Source organism: Nyctereutes procyonoides, unplaced genomic scaffold, assembly GCF_905146905.1.
Source record: "Nyctereutes procyonoides isolate TBG_1078 unplaced genomic scaffold, NYPRO_anot_genome, whole genome shotgun sequence".
Lineage (NCBI taxonomy): Eukaryota > Metazoa > Chordata > Mammalia > Carnivora > Canidae > Nyctereutes > Nyctereutes procyonoides.
The window spans coordinates 341,675-361,675 of NW_026575082.1; the positions used below are offsets into that span (position 1 = coordinate 341,675).

Genomic DNA, 20,001 nt, shown 5'->3' on the forward strand with positions numbered 1-20,001 from the left:
AGGAGGGTCCTGCATCTCCTCCTGCCCAGACAATCCCCTGGACTGTGGCCAGAGTGCCACCTGCTTGCCGAGGGCCTGTCGTCTCCTCTGAGACAGGTGGTGGGCAGGAAGCCGGAGTTTCAGGGGAGGCTGCGCAGGGGTGGGGTGAGCAAAGCCAAGCCCGTCTCAGGGTCATGCAGCCGGGGTGGTGGTGCCACCTCTTGTCCCTGGGCCCCTGGAGGCAGCATCACAAGAGGGTCTGGGCTCCATCCCATGCATCGCCGCAGCAGGGGGCTCTGCCTTGGTTTCCCCCAGTATTGGGGTTGGGTGCTGACTGTGGAGAGGGGCCGGGTGTGTGCTCATCTGCTTCCTGGCCCCGGGGGACATTGGCTCCAGATGCCAAGCCCAGGTCACCAATAGGGCTGAGCCCTTTCGATGGGGCCGTCCTGGGCACCCCGAGGGCATCAGGATGCCCTGCTGTGTGGCCTCTTCATCCTCCAGAATGAAGGCAGTCAGCAGCGATCCCCAGGGACACCTGGTGTGTGCAGGGCCCCCTCTCCCTGGGAGGAGCGGTGACCCCAGTGGATGGGGCGAGGGACGGCTTGGGGAGCCCGGCTGTGTGACCCTGGGACAGCTGGAGAGTGCGCAGGTGGAACAGGGCTGCCCTGTGAGGAAGGCTGAGGAAGGTGGCAGAAAACACCAGGATTTCCCCCCAAACACCAGGAAAACTGGGTGGGTTTGGGGGTCAGTGGGGGGGGGGGGCACAGAGCCTGGAGTTTCCTTCCTCCTCCTGGTTGGCCTCTGGAGGTGTGGCTACCTTACAGGGCAGGTTCCTGTGGTGACCTCGGGCCAGTGTGGTCACCATGCTTCCATGTTAGGTGACCCTAGAGCTCGGCGGGGCCCCCAGAAGACAGACATAACAGGTCTCATTCCAGAGTCTTCAGCTGCAAAAAATAGCTTCTGTGCCTTCTCACATCACATTTGATGGATGGTAGTTAAGAGTCAGTCCCTGGGGAGCCGTCTCCACCCAACCTCCTGCCTCAGAGAGGGGGGTTGAGGGAGAGACAATGGGGGGCAGATGGGGGAGCTGGGGGAGAGACGGGATAGATGGGCTGGGGGAAAGATGGGGGGCAGATGGAGGCGCTGGCAGAGAGATGGAGGGGGTCCTGTGGAGAGATGGGGTAGGGCTGGGGGATAGACGAGCTGGGGGAGAGGGGGCAGGCTGAGGGAGAGAGGGAGGGGGGCCTGGGGGAGAGATGGGGGGCAGATGGAGGGCTGGGGGAAGATGGGGGACAGATGAACAGATGGGGGTATGGGGGAGAGACAGGACGGATGGGCTGGGGGAGGGGGGTGGGGCCTGGAGGAAAGATGAGGGGGGGGCAGGGAGGGAGTTGGGGGCAGGGGGTCTGGAGCACAGAGAGGGTTGGGGCAGGGGGAGTGCAGAGGAGTGGGGACATGTGCTGTAGGGGCTCAGGCCTGAGTGGGCCTGTGGGAGGGGCTCCTGGGTGGGGAGGGGGAGGTGGCCTGTGCTGGAGCACCTATTTGCCCGGTGGGGGCGCGGCTGCACTGCCTACTGGTCTGACACTGGGCATGCAGGTGTGTCTTGTTGGGGGGGTCCGCGGGGTCTGCGAGGCTCTGGGTGTCCATGAAGCCCAAGGGCCCCGCTGCTCCTGGCTCCTGAGCGGGGCCTCTGGGGGTGCACAGGTCGGTGTGATGTCACCCTCACCAGCCTCCTGGAGCCCCTGCGGCCCCGTGGCCCCTCCCCACACAGGGACCAGGGAATGGCCAGGGAGGCAGATCAGTTCTGAGAGGCAGTCACGAGGGGAAGAGCTGATGGTGGCCGAGAGGGACCGGTTGGCCCCCAGTCCTGGGAGCATTGTTCAGGGCTCAATGCCTTATCTCCGGGTCTTGTCTGGACAGCATGTTGCGTCTGGGTTTGGTGTGTGGGTCGTGAAACTGTTGAGGGGATGCAGTTCGGTCCACATGGTGGGTAACCTGGGGCACCGCCCCTTTCTATCCCAGTTCTGGAGACCCCCTCCTGACACATCACCTGTACCTGCACCTGCTGGGGACTTGCCCTAGGGGTGGGGCAGGTGCTGCCTGGGGGCTGCCCTCCCCTGGGCCTCTCCTCTCTTAGCTTCTTTCAAAAATTATTAATGAGACGACCTCTGATGTAGAAACCTCTCAAGTATAGAGGTTTGGTTCTGTGTGAACAGATCAGGAACCTATACTTTTCATTAAGCATCTAAACTCTGCAAATCTCATTTCTGTATTTATCCGGTATTACCCTCACGGACATTCCGCTTTATAGGAGTCCCGCTTCTCTCTCCCTGCCACTCAAGTGACCGTGGTGCATCCCACAAGGTGGTGGTTGGATGTGTTGCTGGGTTTACTTTAAATTGCTCAGGATGCAAATGACAGCACCTCACACTTGAAGTTTAAGAGAAGTATTTTTAACTTTAGGATTGGAAAATGTACTTACTAGACTGGGTATTTCTCTACCTCTTTACATAACACATCACATACATAGAGACTATTTTACTGTATTATGTCTTAAAATTAGCTTTTTGGAAAAAATAAATAAAATTAGCTTTTTGGGATGTAATTCACGTACCGTAAAATTTACCCTTGAAAACTTTTTTGAGATAAAATTCGCATCAGATTCACCATTTTAATCACCTTAAAGTATACAATTCAGTGGTTTTAGTACATTCGCAATGCTGTGTGATCATCACCACTAATTATAGAGTGTTTCTTGGGCACCTGGCTGGCTTAGAAGAGCCTGTGACTCTTGGGTTTGTGAGTTCAAGGCCCACATTGAGTGTAGAGGTTATTTATGTCAAAAAAATGTCTACTTAAAGCACATTTCCATCACCCCAAGAGAAACCCTATATAAGCCCCCATGGCTCCCTTACCCCTACCCTGGGAAACCACTTAGGCATTTCTGTGTGATTTGCCTGTTCTGGATGTTTCCTGTATGGGATGAATCCAGGATGTGGTCTCTGCTCACTGGCTTCTTCCACTAGCAAAATGTTTTCCAGATCAGTCCACGCCACCATGGGTGCCATCGCTTGATCCTCCCCAAGGCCAGGTGGTATTTCCGGATGTGAATCTACCACATTTTGCTTATCCACTCGTCCATCATGGACATCTGGGTGGTCTCTGCCTTTCTTTCTTTTTTTTTTTTTTTTAAGATTTTATTTATTTATTCATGAGAGACAGAGAGAGAGAGACATAGGCAGAGGGAGAAGTAGGTTCCATGCAGGGAGCCCGATATGGGACTTGAGGTGGGACTCAATCCCAGGACCATGGAATCACACCCTGAGCTGAAGGCCCCCGAGGCCTCTTACTGTCTTTACTGCCGTCATCACAGCTGTGAAGGCATCTCCGTGTGGCTGTGACCTGCGTTTCCCCGACGATGGGTGATGGGAGCATTTCTTCCTGTGCTTCTTGGACATCCGAACATCTTCTCTAGAAAAGTGGCTATTCAGGCCCCTTGCCCGTTTCTTAATTGAGTTGTCCTTTTATTGTGCATCACATACGTGTTCAGGAGGAAAGTGGCTTCTTCAGCTATCCCAGGAATTCTAGATGATGTGTATTCTGTAGATTATTAAAATTTAGTGTCATTTCAGTTTTTCTTGGCACTAGTGACTTAGGAGGTGGACCTGGAATGTGTGTCTTCCCTGCGTGGAGCTTGGCGGGGTGTGGGGGGCGGTCAGGTGCTGGGGATCCCCCAGGTCCTGGGACTGCTCATGGCTGCTCTCTGCCCCACCCCCCCAGTGATGGCCATCACCTGGTCACACTAAGGAGATGTTGGGGGCATGCCCCGGGGGGGGGGGGTCTCACTTGACTTCCGGAGGCGGCGGTAGGGGGGGCCTGGAGGAGGCTCTCTGACCTCGGGTCCCTCCTCCGGGAGCTGGGCCTGATGAGCTATGGAGCCAGGCACGCAGGAGGGGCTGAGACACTGCAGCCTGGCCATTGGGTGGGCGGACAGTTGGAGTGTGACCGAGCAGTCCCTTCGTGGCTGAGCTCCGTGGTGTTGCATTGTGTGTGTCTCTCCACTGGCCGGCAGGCCTGTGGGTCGTTCCCAGGCTGGGCAGTTACCGCTGACGCTGCTCTGATCCATACGTGACCGTCTGCTTGTTTCTCCGGGTGCACACCCAGGGGTGGGCTGGCTGGACCCATGGTATGTGTGCACAACTCCCCACGGAACCGCCCCCGTTCTGAGCGTCCTGCGCATGTGGGTTCCTGCCGCTTCGCGTCCTCATTCACAGTCTGTAAGCCGTTCTTTGTGCTCGCATCTCACCTAGGTTTCTCTCAGCGCCGCTTCCTTGGCTTCCGCTGGGCTTGCACGTCGTCAGGTTTGTTCCTAAGCCTTCCTACCCTTTGGTGGGCTGTGTGCTGATGGTTTTAGAATTCAATTTCTGATTGCTTGTTGCTAGCATGTGGAACGCTGTTCTGTGTGTTTCTTGTGCTTGGGATCTGTTGTACTTCTTAGATGTAGGACTTAGAGTTTCCATAACATTTGGGAAGATTTTGGTCCTTTTTCTTTCCACAGTTTTTTTGCCTTCCTCTCACCCCAAAACCCAGGGACTTCAGCCCTACACGCACATATATGAGGCCCTTTGACTTGCAAATACTTTTTCCCATTCACATTGCCTTTCACCTTGTTGATTGTGTCCTTGGAAACACAAAGGTTTTTTTAAAGATTTCTCAGCTTTATAGAGATATTATTGACGTATAACCTTTTTAAGTTTAAGATGTACAATGTGATGATTTAATACACTTAAATATTGTGGAATAAGTACCACAGTAAGATCAATGAACAGTTTCACCCCCTCACATAATGACTCTTTTTTGGTGGAGATAACCTTTAAGATCTATCCTCTTAACACCTTTCTTTTTTCCTCCCTTTTTAAATTTAAATTTAAAATTTTTTTAATTATTTTTTTTTATTTAAAAAAAATTTTTTTTTAAATTTATTTATTTATGATAGTCACAGAGAGAGAGAGAGAGGAAGAGACACAGGCAGAGGGAGAAGCAGGCTCCATGCACCGGGAGCCCGATATGGGATTCGATCCCGGGTCTCCAGGATCGCGCCCTGGGCCAAAGGCAGGCGCCAAACCGCTGCGCCACCCAGGGATCCCCTAAATTTAATTTTTTTAAGATTGATTTATTCATGAGAGACACAGAGAGAGAGGGAGAGTCACAAGCAGAGGGAGAAGTAGGCTCCCTGCAGGAAGCCCGATGTGGGACTCGATCCCAGGACCCCGGGGATCACGCCCTGGGCCAAAGGCTCAACCGCTGAGACATCCAGGCGTCCCTTTTCCCCTCTTTTTAAAAGTAAACTGTAGGGCAGCCCCCGTGGCGCAGCGGTTTAGCGCCGCCTGCAGCCCAGGGTGTGATCCTGGAGATCCTGGATCAAATCCCACGTCAGGCTCTTTGTATGATGCCTGCTTCTCCCTCTGCCTGTGTCTCTGCCTCTCTCTCTGTGTGTCTATCATAAATAAATAAAATCTTAAAAAAATAAAAGTAAACTGTATACCTGATGTGTAGGGCTAGATCAAGAGTCGCAGGCTCCACCAGCTGAGCCAGCCAGGCACCCCAGCCACTTTCCTGTGTACGCTATGACATCGTTAACTACGGTCACCATTCTGTGCATTAGATCCCAGAACTTGTCCTCACAGGCTCGGAATTTGTGCCCTCTGACTGCATCCCCCCTTTTCCCCCCTCCGCATGCTGGCAGTCACCATTCTACTCTCTGTTTCTGTCAGCTTGGCTTTCTGGGTTCCACACAACAGTGAGAACATGCAGTGCTTGTCTTTCTCTGACTGGTTTTACTTCGCATAATGTCCTCAAGATCCATCTGTGTTGTCACAAAAGGCAAGATATCCCTTTTCCCCCTTTTTCTAATGGCTGAAGGATAATCTGTTGTGTGTGTGTGTGTGTGTGTGTGTGTGTGTGTGTGTCTAGCACACCTTCGTATCCGTTCATCTCCTGATGGTTGCTTAGGCTGTTCCCAGGTCTGTTGTGAGTAGTGCTGCAGGGAGTGGGGGGCGCTGGTGGCTCTTCAGAATAATGATCGCATTTCCTTTAGCTGTATTCCAGAAGTGGAATGGCTGGATCATAGGGCAGCTCCATTTTTAACTCTTTGAGGACCCCCCATGCTGTTTTCCAGGGTGGCAGCAGCAGCTTGCACTCCCACCACAGGGCATGAGGACACCCCTTTCTCCATGGCCTCGTCAGCAGTTGCTGTTTCTTGTCTTTTTTATTTTAGCCATTCTGACGGGTGTGACATGGGACCTTGTTGTGGTTTTGACCTGTATCTCCTTGATGATGAGTGAGCTAGAGCATCTTATGTGTCTGTTGGCCATCAGGATGTCATCTTTGGAGGAATGTCTAATCTAGTCCTATGACCATTTGTTAATTGGATTGGCTTTTTTTTTTCCTTTGAGTTGTATGAGTTTTGTATGTATTTGGATATAAACCCTTGGTAAGGGTGACAGTTTACAAATATTTTTCCCATTGTGTTGGTCTCCTTTAGTTTGGCCTGTTGTTTCTTTGGCTTTGCGGATGCCTTTCAATTTGATGTACTTCCACTCATTTATTTTTGCTTTTGTTGCTTGCACTTTTGGTGTTGTATCCAAAAAATTGTTGCTAAAACCAATAATGTCAAAGACCTTTTTCCCCTTAGAAACACAGAAGTTTACATTTTTGATATTGTCCAATTTATTTTTTCTTTTGTTGTCTGTGCTTTTGTTGTCACATCTAAGAAACCATCGATAAATGCAATGTCTCAAAGCTTTCCCTCTATATTTTCTTCTAAGAGTTTTCTCTCTCATGTTTAGGTCTTTGATCCATTTTGAATTAATTTTTATGTATGCTGAGTTAAGGGTCTAGCCTCAGTCTTAGAAACTTTTGATAAGGATTTTCTGTTAGTCATCTGTTAATTGACTTGCTCCTTGAGAACCTAAAGTAGAAAGGCTTCTGACACCTTGAACTCAGACCAGCTTCCTAAAGCCCCTGGGACCCTATCCATACTCGCATGTCCCCCAGTCATCCCAGTCCTGGCCCAGGTTCTCACCTCTGACTGTGTTCTCTCCACTCCACAGGCACAAAGGCAGGGATTTCAGCCGGGTCTGAGATTCGTCCCCTTGCTGCATCCTTCATGGTTTCCTATTCTCCATAGGGGACCCCTCGTTTGTCCCCAGCCTGTGTTCCAGGCTCCCCACACACTCAGGCCACCCCCGTGTTGCAGCACAGCTGGCTCATACCCAGCCCTGCTCTAGGAATGGACCCTCAGTCTGGTATGACATCCCTCCTGCCAGCCATGTTCGTCCTCCTCTGGCCATCTGTCTGCACCCCGTTTCCAGCTCAGACTTAGGATAGTGCTCTCCTGTGGAGTGAGGGGGTGGGGCTGGGAGGGAGGGTCTGGGTGGGAGGACAGGCATATGTGTGCAGGTTGGCTCTTCCCCTCGGGGTACTTCCCGGCCCCAGTTGGCCCGCCCTGCCGTCCAATGCCCTCGCTTATGCCTGCAGCCCCCACGGTGCCTCGGCTCCAGGCCCTCCCGGTGTCAGGACCAGGCTGGTCTTGGGGTGCACCATGCCCCCTCATGTTCTCTCTGTATTTACCCCATTTTCCTGACCTTTCCTGTAGCTGCTTCTGTCCCCAGGACTCCCATGTTTATCTGCCTGAGCCCAGGAACTTGATGTAGTTTGCTCATTTGCGAGCACTTATGATTTCGGTCTGCAGGACACGTGTGTCCAGCAAATGATAACATTCTATCAGTGAAGTGGGTAGCAATGATGAGTACGTACCTTCATCGGGCCCTTATTACAGGCTTGGCACTGGACTGGGGTCATGAGATTAACTCACGGAACTATTAGAACAGCCATAGGAGGCAGGTCATACTGCTACTCTCTTACATCAGAAGAAACCGGCAGCCCCGGTGGCGCAGCGGTTTGGCGCCGCCTGCAGCCCAGGGTGTGATCCTGGAGACCTAGGATCGAGTCCCACATCGGGCTTCCTGCGTGGAGCCTGCTTCTCCCTCTGCCTGTCTCTGCCTCTCTCTCTCTGTGTCTATGGATAAATAAATAAAATCTTAAAAAAAAAAAAAGAAGAAGAAGAAGAAACGGAGGTGCATGGTTGACTCATGCAGCTGTGGAGGGGAAGGGCGAGGGCTCTACCCAGGAGGGAGATTCAGCAGCTCTGGTACCACTGACTGCAGTAGCAGACTTATGGGTTTTACCATCTTTACATTGAATTAATATCTGTATCGAGGCTCCCTCACAAGCGCCTTGGTCAAGAGCCCCACAGCCCATATTGTCCTCACGGTGACCTTGACTCCCTCACTCAGTTCACCTCCTCCCCTCACGCTGACCTGACCCCCTCACTCAGCTGACACTGTACCCTTGATAACCTTGACCTCAGTTCATATCCTCTCTCCTCATGATGACCTTGATCTGTGTGCCTAGTTCACATATCTCTCTTCCTCTTGCCCTAGACTTTGACCCTCACCACTTCTGGCACTGGAGCAGCTTCGGGGACTATGTGCAATGTGTCCTGGCCTTCACGGGCGTGGCAGGCTACGTCACATACCTGTCCATCGATTCAGCCCTTTTTGTGGAGACCCTGGGCTTCCTGGCTGTGCTGACCGAAGCCATGCTAGGTGTCCCTCAGCTCTACCGCAACTACCGCCACCAGTCCACTGAGGGAATGAGGTAGGCTCGTAAGTGTCGATCTCACTGCACCTCTTGGTACCGATGTGCCCACATGATTGGTCAGAGTCAAATGTGTACAAACCTGGCTGCTATATCTTAAGTCCTGTTTGTACAGCTGCCAAGTAAAGAACAGCTTGGGTTGGAGCGCATGGGTCCTTTGGCGTCTTGCTGCCTGGGCAGATATGTTAGCATGGGACAGGTGAGGGGAAGCTCACGGTACTGGGTCTGAGAGCCTCTCTTTTAGGTTGAACCTGAAGCATCATAGTGGGAAGGATGTGCCGAGCACAGGAGAGGGGATGTGAGGGGAGAGCTCTGCCCATAGTCAGGGGGTGTGCAGAGGTGCCCTGGCTTCCAGAGGCGGGGGATGTGTGTCATGAGGGGCACTCTTGGTGATAGCTATGTGTGCTGTTGCCATTCACGTCTTCACATGCGCTCCAAGTAATGGGAGGCCAGTGTGGAACAGACCTTGGGGGCACTGGGGGGAGCTTTCCACTGTCCTGTCCCGACCCCATGAGAGTCACCCATGCACTGGAACAGGGTGTCCACCAGAATTACAGGGACCTTTGGATTGGCCTGTTCAGAATCTTTGTCCTTCCTGCCAGGTGTTCTTCTAGCACTTGCTTGCTTCCTGTGATGGGGAGCTCCCTCCTCAGGTGTCAGTATACCTGTGCAGGGGGTATGTTAGAGATTTTACTTATTTATTCATGAGAGACACAGAGAGAGGCAGAGACATAGGCAGAGAGAGAAGTAGGCTCCTTATGGGGATCCCGGTACAGGACTCGATCCCAGGACCCCAGGACCCTAGGACCCTGAGCTGAAGGCAGACGCTCAACTGCTGAGCCCCCGGGCGTCCTGTACCTGAATGTTTCATGCCCCTTTCCCTGACATCCATGCAGACCCTCAGCCCCTCCCAGGTGGGCCCAGGTGTGGAGGAGCATTGTGATCCCACCTCCCTGGAGCGTCTTCTCTGTGCTTGTCCCCCTCAGGCCCATTGGCTGCCCCTCCTGTGATGTGGCTACAGTCCCTTCCCTACCCGGTTCTCGTTGGATGGGTATCTATTCAGGTGAAGTGTAAAGAAGATGACTAGTGTGCTCCTGCGGATCTGAATGTGCTGTGGGAGGCCTGTCCAGTAGCTGGGGCATGGTGTCCTCTCCCCAGGGACCCTTGGCGCCTGCAAACTCACTCAGGCTGACCACTGACTTGTGGCCACAGTGGCTTCAGTGGGCTCACGTTGCTCCTGTACTGCTGCTTCCAAGCCCATCCGTGTGTGTGGCTGCACCTGAGCTGTCTCCTATTGCTGGTTGGATCCTGTAGGCATCTCTTACTGTATCTGCCATTTAGGGGATACCCTGGTGATTGAATATAACATTGTCTCAGTTTTTCAAGGCCAAACTTTCGTGATGGAAAAGGACTATCCAAGGGTCAGAGGCAGGCCAGAGCAGAGGCTGACAGTGACTATGGCTGGAGGCTCTGATCCACAGACACGAAGCCGAGTCCACAGATGTCTCTAGAAGGCAGAGATTCAAGCTGCTGCTGCTGCTTTTTCTTTAAGATTTATTTACTTTAGAGAGAGAGCCAGTATGTGCAAGTGGTGTAGGGAAGGGCAGAGGGAGAGAAAATCTCAAGCAGACTCCCCACTGAGCACGGAGCCTTACACGGGTCTCGATCTCATAACCTAAGATCAGACCTGAGCTGAAATCAAAAGTTGGACGCTCAACTGACTGAGCCATCCACGTGCCTCAAGATTCAAGCTTCTTAATATAGGAAATGACACAACAGCTTAATCCCCCAGCGCCACCAAGGGCAGGTTGCAGGGCACTCAAGAAATTACAAAAACAATTCCATTTATGGTTACATGAGAAGTATAAATACTTGAAATTAACCAAGGAGGTTAAAAGACTTGCACGACGAAAACTACAAAACCCTGCTGAGAGGAATGGAAGACCTGAGTAAATGGGAAAACATCCTGTGTTCACATCAGGAAGACTTGGTATTGCTAAAATGTCAGTACTACCCAAAGCAATCCCAGATTTTTTTTTAAAAAAAATTTATTTATGACAGTCACACAGAGAGAGGGAAAGAGGCAGAGACACAGGCAGAGGGAGAAGCAGGCTCCATGCAGAGAGCCCGATGTGGGATTCAATCCCGGGTCTCCAGGATCGCGCCCTGGGCCAAAGGCAGGGGCTAAACCGCTGCACCACCCAGGGATCCCGCAATCCCAGCTTTAATGGAATCCTTTTCAAAATCCCAGTGAAGGACTCAGTGGTTGTCTCAGTGGTTGAGTGTCTATCTTCAGGTCTGGGTGTGATTCTGGGGTCCTGGGATCAAGTCCTACATCAGGTTTCTTGCAGGGATCCTGCTTCTCCCTCTACCTGTGTCTCTGCCTCTCTCTCTGTATCTCTCATGAATAAATAAATAAAATCTTAAAAAAAAAATCCCAGTGATTTCTTTTGCAGAAATAGAAAAACTAGTCCTAAAATTCATGTGGAATATTAAGGGACCCCAAATAGTTAAAACAATCTCAAAAAAGAGTAAAACTAGAGGACTCAGACTTTCAGATTTCAAGGATAACTGCAAAGGTATAGTAATCAAGACAGTGTGTCATTGGCATAAAGACATGGAATAGAGCAGAGAGCCCAGGAGTGACCCTTACACATAGGGTAAAATGATTTTCCACAAGGGCATTAAGACCATCCAGTGGAGAAAGGACAGTCTTCTCCACAAATGGAGCTGGGGCAATGGGACATTCACATGTGAAAGAGTGGAGTTAGACCCTTACCTGGCATCCTAGATAAAAATTAACTCAAAATGGATCAAAAACCTAAATGTAAGACCTAAAACAATAAAATTCCTAGAACAAAAAGTAAAAGCATCACAATGCTAGATTCGGCAGTGATTTCTTGGATGTGACACCAAAGGCATGGGAAGAAACAAACAAACAAAAGAGACATTGGATTTTATGAAATCAAAAGGTTTGATGCATCAAAAGACTATCCAAAGATTAAAAAGGCAACCTACAGAATGGGAGAAAATATATGCAAATCATCTATCCAATAAGGGATTAATATTGAGAATATAGAAAGAGCTGCTAAAAGTTGATAACAAAGAAACAACCCAATTAAAAATGAGCAAAAGACTGGAAAACTCTTTTTTTCCAAGGCAGACATGCATGTGGTCAATAAGCATAAGACGCTTGGTCCCACTAATCAGGGAAATGCAGAGGAGACTTGCCGAGGCCCCACCTGGCCCCGGTAGGACAGGTAGGAGGCTGCCCTCAGACAGAAGAGCAGCCGGTGTCGGCAAGGGTGGTGAGGGCGGGAGCCCGTGCACGGCGGCGGTAAGGCTGGGCCATGCAGCCACTGTGGAGGAGAGTACCAAGCCACCTTAGAAATAAAAAACGGAGTCACCATGTGACCTGGCAGGTCTAGTCCTGAGCGTCTGCCTGGGGTGTTGGAAGCAGGGCCTGAGATGACTGTGTACCCGTGCTCACGGCTGCGTATCTCACGGCAGCTGACAACAAAAGAACCCGAGTGTCCATTGAGAGAGGGACCAGTGGATCCGCAAACTGCGATGCAGGAGTTGCAGCGTCACAGTCTGTCCGAAACCTGTATTTGGTCCTTCAGGTGAGCTCGGCGGAGGCTTCAGGCGGGTGGCAGGGCAGCACCTGGAGCGGGTGCGAAGCTCCCCAGAGGCACCGTTACTGCTTCTGCGCACCACTGGATGGGTTTTCGACGATCCATGGAGCTGTGCGACCACCACACCGTCTAACGTTACAACATTTCCATGACCCGGAAAGGAAACCTCGAACCTGCTGGTGATCCCTCTTCCTTTGCTCCCGGCCTCCCGCCCTTGGCAGCCCCTTCCCTGCGATCTCCAAGGGTGCTTCGCATAACCAGAGTCATGTTGTAAGATGTCTCTCGTGTCTCCTTTCACCCAGCGGTGTTCCCGGGCTCCTCTGTGTAGGCGCCGCAGTGCCTGTTGCTGAGACCTGTATTGTGTGTTTTTCAGCCAATAGACGCCTGGGTGTTAGGGATGCCGCCGCTGTGGGCATTCACATGCAAGTGTCCGCGTGGACCTGTGCTTTCATTTCTCCTGGAACATGCGAGTGGGGTGCTTGCCGGGTCAGATGGCAGCTTGTGTCTCCCTACTCAAGCTGCCTTGCTGGGTCCACAGTGGGTGTGAGGGTTCTAACCCTTGCCCGTCCTCACTGTCCTCCATGGCCTGTTGATTGCAGCCGCCCTAGTGGGTGTCATGCGGATCTTGCTGAGTTTGGTGACATTTCCCTGATACTAATGATGTTGAGCATCTTCCCATGTGCTTGTTGGCCATCTGTGTACCTTCTCTGGGGAAATGTGTGCTCAGTCCTCTGCCCAGTTTTAAATTTGGTTGTTTATTTTTCTATTATTGATTTGTAGAGTTCTTTATATGCACTGGCGGCTAGAACCTTATCAGGTGTATGATTTCCAGTTTTTCTCTCCCATCCTGTGGGTTGTCTTTTCACTTTCCTGATATTACCCTTCTCAGCACAAAAAATTTTAAATTTGCCCAAGTCCAGTGTATTTGTGTGTGGGTGTATTGCTTATGCTCTGTCTTACCCAAGGAACCACTGACTAACCCAAGATCACAAAAACCTACTCCTTTGGGTTGTGTTTTGCGTAGATTTTGAATTTTGGAGTGCTTTTGATGGGTGGAAGGGGGAGGGAGGTCTGGGTTGAGGCTGGAGGGAGCAGAGAGGGGCACTGGGGAGGCCGTGGGAGTTGGCCAGCCTGAGCTGGTGGGCGCTGGAAGAGGCTGGGCAGGCTGGGAGCTTGGCCATTGTCTCTTGAGCACCAATTGGCTTTTGGACTTGACTCCAAACAGAGCAGGATGGGCTGAGAGGGATTTTTGGAATGGTTTGGGAGGAAGAATGAGCCAATAGTGAAGTAATGGGAGCCTGGGTTAAGATAGTGGAGGGGGCAGGGGATCCGGGTGCAGGGGCCCTGCTGGAGTCAGGAGGGGAGAGGAATCCAGCCAGAGCAGGAAGGACACAACCTGGGGCCTGGGAGGTGACAGTCCAGGCTTCTGGCATCTATGGAACTCTGGCAGGTTGAGCCTGCTGCGTCCAAGGAGGCGGGGGCTGGAGGACATCCCGGTGTGTACCAGTTGTAGCCCCACTTCTGGGGTTCATCCCTCGTGTGGTTTGGGTGATGGGAGTTCAGGGCTCAGGGCAGTCCCAGGAAGCACAGGGGTGGGCACCTTGGGGTCAGGGGGTGACCGAGAGCTTGTACCCCTGGGCCCGGGTTTCTGCACAAGGACGGTCCTTCTTGGGGTGTTTGTTTCCCGCAGGGGACCAGGCAGGGACTGCTTGAGCCCCTACCTAGGTGGGGCTGTCACGTTCCAGACCCTGAGCAGAAGCTAGCCCGACGGCCAAGGCTGGGTGAGGTGTCTACAGCCCAGAATGTTCCTCACATCAGGAGGAGCTCTCCCCACTGTGGGTGGCCTCCCATCCCCAGTGGGGGGGGGGGGCGGGTAAAGAGAGCAGCTGTGCATTTAGAGCCCAGAGGGGCTCCGGCAGGCCCGGGTGGGGGGTCCTGGGACTGGCCTGCCTGCCCCATGGGAAGTGTGCCACCTGCCTCTGGGACGTCCCGGCCGCGTGGAGCCACCGTAAACAGCCTGGCCAGCTTCCCGCAAGGTCAGGGGGCCGGGAGCTTTGCCCGGGACCAGCAGCCTGTCCCTGGGTCTGGTGTGAGGAGGGGGACATGGCTGGTGTCCCTCCCACTCAGGCTGCTCCCCCGCGGTTGCATCACCTGCCACCTGGGTCGCTGTGACTTGTTAGGTTTTATATGTTTTGAGGGAGTTGTTTCGCCTCCTGCCACCATTTATGCATCTCCGGGGGAGACTGTACCTTGAGCTCTTAATTCTGTAAAATGGAAGCAGACTCATGTCTGAGTCACTGCTTTCTTGTCTTTGTGGCCATTTGCAGACGCCTGACTGCTCTTGGAGCTTGTCCTGGGCGTGCTGGTTCTGCGGGGTCTGAGTGGGGCCTCCACGGTGCAGGCAAGGCGGGCATCTCAGCCCCTCGTGCCCGGTGCCTGTGGCCTCCTGGGGGCGCAGACCTAACCCTGACCCCTGCCTGACATGGCCGTCCTCACGGGGCCCCTGGTTCTGCTATGTCCGTTGCCTTCCCCCCACTCCCCCCAATAGCTCAATTGTGCAGTAGCCAGAGCCCCTGCCCTGCAGCTCCAAGGGCACCACCTGCTGCTCCCTGCGCTCCTCTCCTGCCATCCAGCCCTGAGGTCCTGATGGCGCAGAGTCACCTGCAGGCTCGGCCCTCCTGTGGCCCCTGAAGTCCTCACAAGGACAATAGGGGCAGAGGCACAGCCTTGGGAATGGGAGGGCTCTTTATTACCTCGGGTGACAGATCCTTGTCCAGGGTTGACCAGGTCAGATGTTGGTGGGGACCCATTGGGGAAAGGGGGCCACTGGGGAACACAGACCCCGACCACTGATCTCAGGTCTTTTCATGAGGCCAGCAGCAGAAGCCCATCTCTGCCCTCGAGTACAAGTGGAGGCCTGGGCACAAGCCTGGGGGGCAGGTCAGGGGCAGGTTGGGGGCAGGTTAGGGACAGGGCCAGGTGGGCAGGTCGGGGAGGTCGGGGGGCAGGTTGGGGGCAGGTCGGGGGAGGTCGGGGGCAGATTGGTGGCATGTTGGGGGAGGTTGGGGGGCAGGTCGTGGGAAGTCAGGGGCAGGTCAGTGCAGGTCGGTGGCATATCGGGGCCAGGTCAGGGGCGGTCAGGGGGCATGTTGGGGGCAGGGAACCAGAGCCCCCTATGTGTGTGGCTGATACAGGTTGTCATGCTCTCCCTTCCCTGCCAGCCTCAGGCCTGTGCCCGGTGGGAAGACGAGCACCCAAGGGAGCCCCCGCGGCTCTGAATGCGGGAGGGGGGGTGAGGTTGGTGTTGGGTGTTGACGTTGTGGCCGATCTTTTACATCAGGGCCCCGTCCTGGTGGTCCCAGGTGGCCGGCAGGCACCCTCTGCGAGGGCAGGTCCCCCTCCCCTGAGAGCCAAGGGAGCCCATGCCTTTAACCTCTCCGTGTGCCCACCCACCATGTGGACCTGAGGCCTGTTGACCATGGGGCACGCATGGTGGGGCTGCAACACGGGAGCTCTTGGTTCTCTAGCCACAGGCCATGGAGGAGAGTGTCCCCGAGGCAGCTCAGGGAGGTGGGGGTAGGACATACCTGGGAAGGGGCCCTGGAATATCATGGGTGGGGCCCTGACTGGCCCCTGGGTGTGGAGGACTGGCCGTGGGGGGGGGGGGGGAACCTGCCGTGCACTGCCCACATGGCACGGGCCCCGGAAGCAGAGCTGAGCTCAGGTGCAGCTTGAACAGGACTGCGTCCATTGTCATTAGGACGGAAGTTCTCGGCGGGGCCTTGTTCTATAACATGCACAGTGTCCAGGATACAAACCAAAATTACTCGAATGAGAACCAGGAAACCTGCACAGCTCTTGAGAAGGCAACCAGCAGACTCTGCGGCAGCCGCGAGGAACCCAGAGACGAGCAAGGGCTCTGGAAGTGAATGGAAGCTGGGCATCTCCTCAGAGATGGCGCTAAGAACACCACTTGAGCATTTTCAATAAAAAAAAATACAGTAAAGCCCAACAGAAATGTACTTGGGTGGGATGCAGGAGGCAGGGGAAGATGCGTTTATGAAAATCATACATTCTCAACAACAGAGAAAAGTAGAGAAAGTACCCAAAATCTCACATTGATGTCATCTGAGTCTGGAGGAGAGAAGGGGTGGAGAGTAGACAAAAATAGCCAAAGAAACATCGAAAACTTTCCAAATTTGATGTTCAATAAACTTACAGATTGGACAAGTTCAGCAAATCCCAAACACGTATCCCGTCATAACCTGCTGAGCACCAATGTCACACATTGAACACAGCCAGGAAAGCAGGATCTGTTTTGGATAATAAATCTGGATTTCTAAAATGTGCAATTACCCACTAACTCAAAACAAAGGTCTTGAGGGCGGCCCAGGTGGCCCAGCAGTTTGGCGCGGGATTGAGTCCCACATCGGGTTCCCTGCATGGAGCCTGCTTCTCCCTCTGCCTGTGTCTCTGCCCCTCTTTCTGTGTCTCTCATGAATAAATAAATAAAATCTTTAAAAAACAAAACAAAAACCAAAAGTTTTGAAATGCTGTGAGCCAGAATCACAGCCTGGATACGGTGCACCAGTGGGCTTTTCTGGACATGACGTCCTGCTCGCAGACTGGCGGCGCACAGCTGCCCAGGCCTTAGGTTTTAGCTCCCCGCCTCCTGTCTGGGTTCCGCACGGCCAGTTTGACTCCCAGTGGGTGGAGGGCACGCAGAACAGTGTTTGAGCCAGGGCCTTGGGCGGGGGTACAGGAGGCAGGCTCCTCACTCTGGTCCTCGGTCCTAGGAACAAGAACCCAGCCCGGGGCGGCCGCTGTGAGGATCCCCAGGGCTGTGGGTGTCGGCCCCGCCCTCACCCTGCTGCCTCCACCCAGGTGTTTGCAGTCAGTGTGCATCCTCTGTGTTGGGGGCTCCATCCCCTCCTTCCCGCTGAGTGCTGGTCAGTCACCTATGTGACCAGTGGACGTGGGTCTGCTGTGACTAGACAGTGGGGCTCAGGCCCCCTGGGTGGCAGCCGGGGTGCTGGGGCCTGCGTGCCCAGATGTGTGTGCATGGGTCACGGTGGTCCTCTCCTTACTCACAGAGGGTCCCTGTCCCCGTGGTGAATCTGGGATGTTGGGGGGGGGCGGTTGGCATTGTGACCAGAGATGTAATCACCCTCCTGTGATCTTGTGAGTGAGGGGGTCCAGCCAGCAGGGATTCCCAAGGGCAGTGGCTTCCCTGGTTTTCTCCACTCCCCGTGGGTGCAGCCTGGGGACCCCAGGGCGGGAAGGCTTGGGGGAGAAGGGTTGCACACGGCCTGCCCGTCCCTGTGGCCAAGTGCTGCTTGCCAGCATCTGCGGGCTGTGGCTGCTGCCCCTGCCTGCTGGGCCCCATGGAACACCTTGTCGGGGTGGTCATCCCCCGCCCATTGGGGGCCACGGGGAGTCTCCTGAGGGGTGGGTGCTTCCGAGGGCATATGGCCCCTGCCACCATGTCAGCTGAGGGGCCTTGGTCCCCGTGACTGTGCATGCGGTGGCCTCGGGGTGGATGGGAAGGGTGCGGGGTCCTGAGCCCCTGTTCTGTGTCCTGAGCACCCCTCACCCTTGGCTTGTGTCCCCACAGTATCAAGATGGTGCTCATGTGGACTAGCGGTGACACCTTCAAGACGGCCTACTTCTTGCTGAATGGCGCACCCCTCCAGTTCTCCGTGTGCGGCCTGCTGCAGGTGCTGGTGGACCTGGCCATCCTGGGGCAGGCCTATGCCTTCGCCCACCGCCCCCAGAAGCCGGCCCCCCATGTGGCACACCCAGCCAGTGCCAAGGCCCTCTGAGGCATCTGGGGAAGATGAGGATGTGTGTCTCTCGCAGGGGCGCCAGCCCGGCTGCTGGGATCCCGATTGGCCTCTGTGGGTCCGGGTGGGCTGCTGGGGGCCTGGTGCCGACGTCTGTGCTCGCTCACCCTAAGGACGAGTGGAGTGGGCTTCATACCCCATGGCAGGGCTGCAGCCGCTTCCCAGGTGATGGACAAGCAAGTGTGTCCTCCTTCCTCCCAAAACACGCCTGTCTGGAACTTGGGACATGCACATGGACCCAGGAAGAGGCCGACCTCGGGCCGCTGCTGGACAGAGGGCGCCGGGAATCCTCCACTGGGTCCCAGCCTGCCGGGGTCTGGGGATTGACGGGCGGGGTCCCTGGGGCCTGCAGCCTGGGCGACCCTCACCAGGGGTGGGGTTGGGGAGCAAGGAAGGCGGCACAGAGAACATGGTCCTGCCCTCTGAATGGCCCAGATGGTGGGTGCCCTGGTGCCAGCGTGTAACTGAAGGTGATGGTGGCCGGGGCCTGCAGAGGGTGGCTGGGGCTTTATATGCACCTGCTCCTTGTGGAAAGGATGTCGCAAGGACGCCCGTTACAGGTGCTCTTGCTCCTCTGGCCGGACTTGGCCTCATCAGAGCTGCCTTCAGTGCAGCTGCCTCATGGGACTCAGGATGTGGCCCCAGGTGGCAGTGGATCCAGGGCTGTGCAGGGCATCCTGAAGATGCTGGTGCAGACGCCACATGTAGCAGGGGCAACCTGTGTCCATGCTCAGGGGGTTGGCACCAGAGCCCGGAGTTGCCCACGAGTCCTGGGGGTGCAGGGGGAGGTGGTCCACGTGTGCTCCCAGGAAAGCCGGGGGCCTGGGGTCAGGCCTGGGCAGATGATGCACCCCTGCCCCAGGGAGGGCCACATGTGTGGGCTGTCCCCCCTACATCCTGGGAGTTGCTCGCACCTGCAGCATAGGGCCTTCCACACGCGTCTTCCAGGGCAGGCAGGGGCCTGCAGGTCAGGAGAGGGGACTGTGGGGCGGGTGTCCCCACGTGCCGAGCTCTCGGGCCTGGGTGACCGTCCAGGGTGGGGGCTGGGCGGGCATCTTCGGTCGCCCTGCATCCCCCTCCCCTCCAGTTCTACATGAGCATCTCAGCTGTGCCCAATGGCCCCAGGCAAGCTCCCAGGCCGCCCACATCTGTGTGTTCTAGATGCTTCCATGTGGCCTCCCTTCTGTCGGGCAGAGGGGCAACTCCGGCATGTTAGCACAGGCGGTGCCAAAGCTCAGTGGTGTCTGCCCTCAAAGCTGTGTGCTGCTCCTGAGTTTTCCTGTGGACTCTTGAGTGTCCGCGTGAGGTTCCTCGCTGTGACCTGGGCTATCAGAGGCTCTGAGCACGTTTGTCTCCTACACACGAAGGGGCCACAGCTGTGACCGTGCACACCTGGCTGGGGAGACTGTGTCAGCACTGTGGTTTGAACACAATAAAGCCCTCATGGATCCAATGTGGCCTTGTGAATGGGTAGGGACAGGGCCCTGGTCAGGGGGCCTTGTGTCCTGGCCTCCCTTCACTTGGGGCCCCCAGGGAACAGCAGGCGCCCCTCCTTGGGGTCAACGCTGCCCCAAAGAGGCCCGGGCTGCCGTCCTGGTCAGACCAGCCCCTGGGAGGTGGGGCCTCCTGCTGGTGACGCAGATCAAGCACCAAGTGCCCCTGGAGGCTGAGAAGTGTGTTGTTCAGAGAAAGGCCATGTGGCCCGTTGAGGAAGAGGGGAGCCAACGCATCTGTGTTGCAAGTAGCGACGGCATGGTCTGTACTGAGCAGCTTTTTTTTCATGGAGACAGTTTACATGTGGGGGTGACATATCAACAATATGA

At 54.7% G+C, this 20,001-nt stretch overlaps 1 protein-coding gene across 5 annotated transcripts in view; it reads left to right on the forward strand.

Moving 5' to 3' along the window:
- LOC129514628 (solute carrier family 66 member 2) overlaps positions 1-19,631 on the forward strand; it is a 41,724-nt gene extending 22,093 nt beyond the window's left edge. For 4 of the 5 annotated variants that reach the window (XM_055333359.1, XM_055333360.1, XM_055333361.1 and 1 more), the window contains 2 exons: positions 8,484-8,700; positions 17,950-19,631. In XM_055333359.1, coding sequence (XP_055189334.1) covers positions 8,484-8,700; positions 17,950-18,157 — 425 coding nt within the window. In that variant the 3' untranslated portion in view covers positions 18,158-19,631. The remainder of the gene's footprint in view (positions 1-8,483; positions 8,701-17,949) is intronic. The other variant, XM_055333363.1, reaches the window with a different exon arrangement.
- Positions 19,632-20,001: the final 370 nt, after the last annotated feature.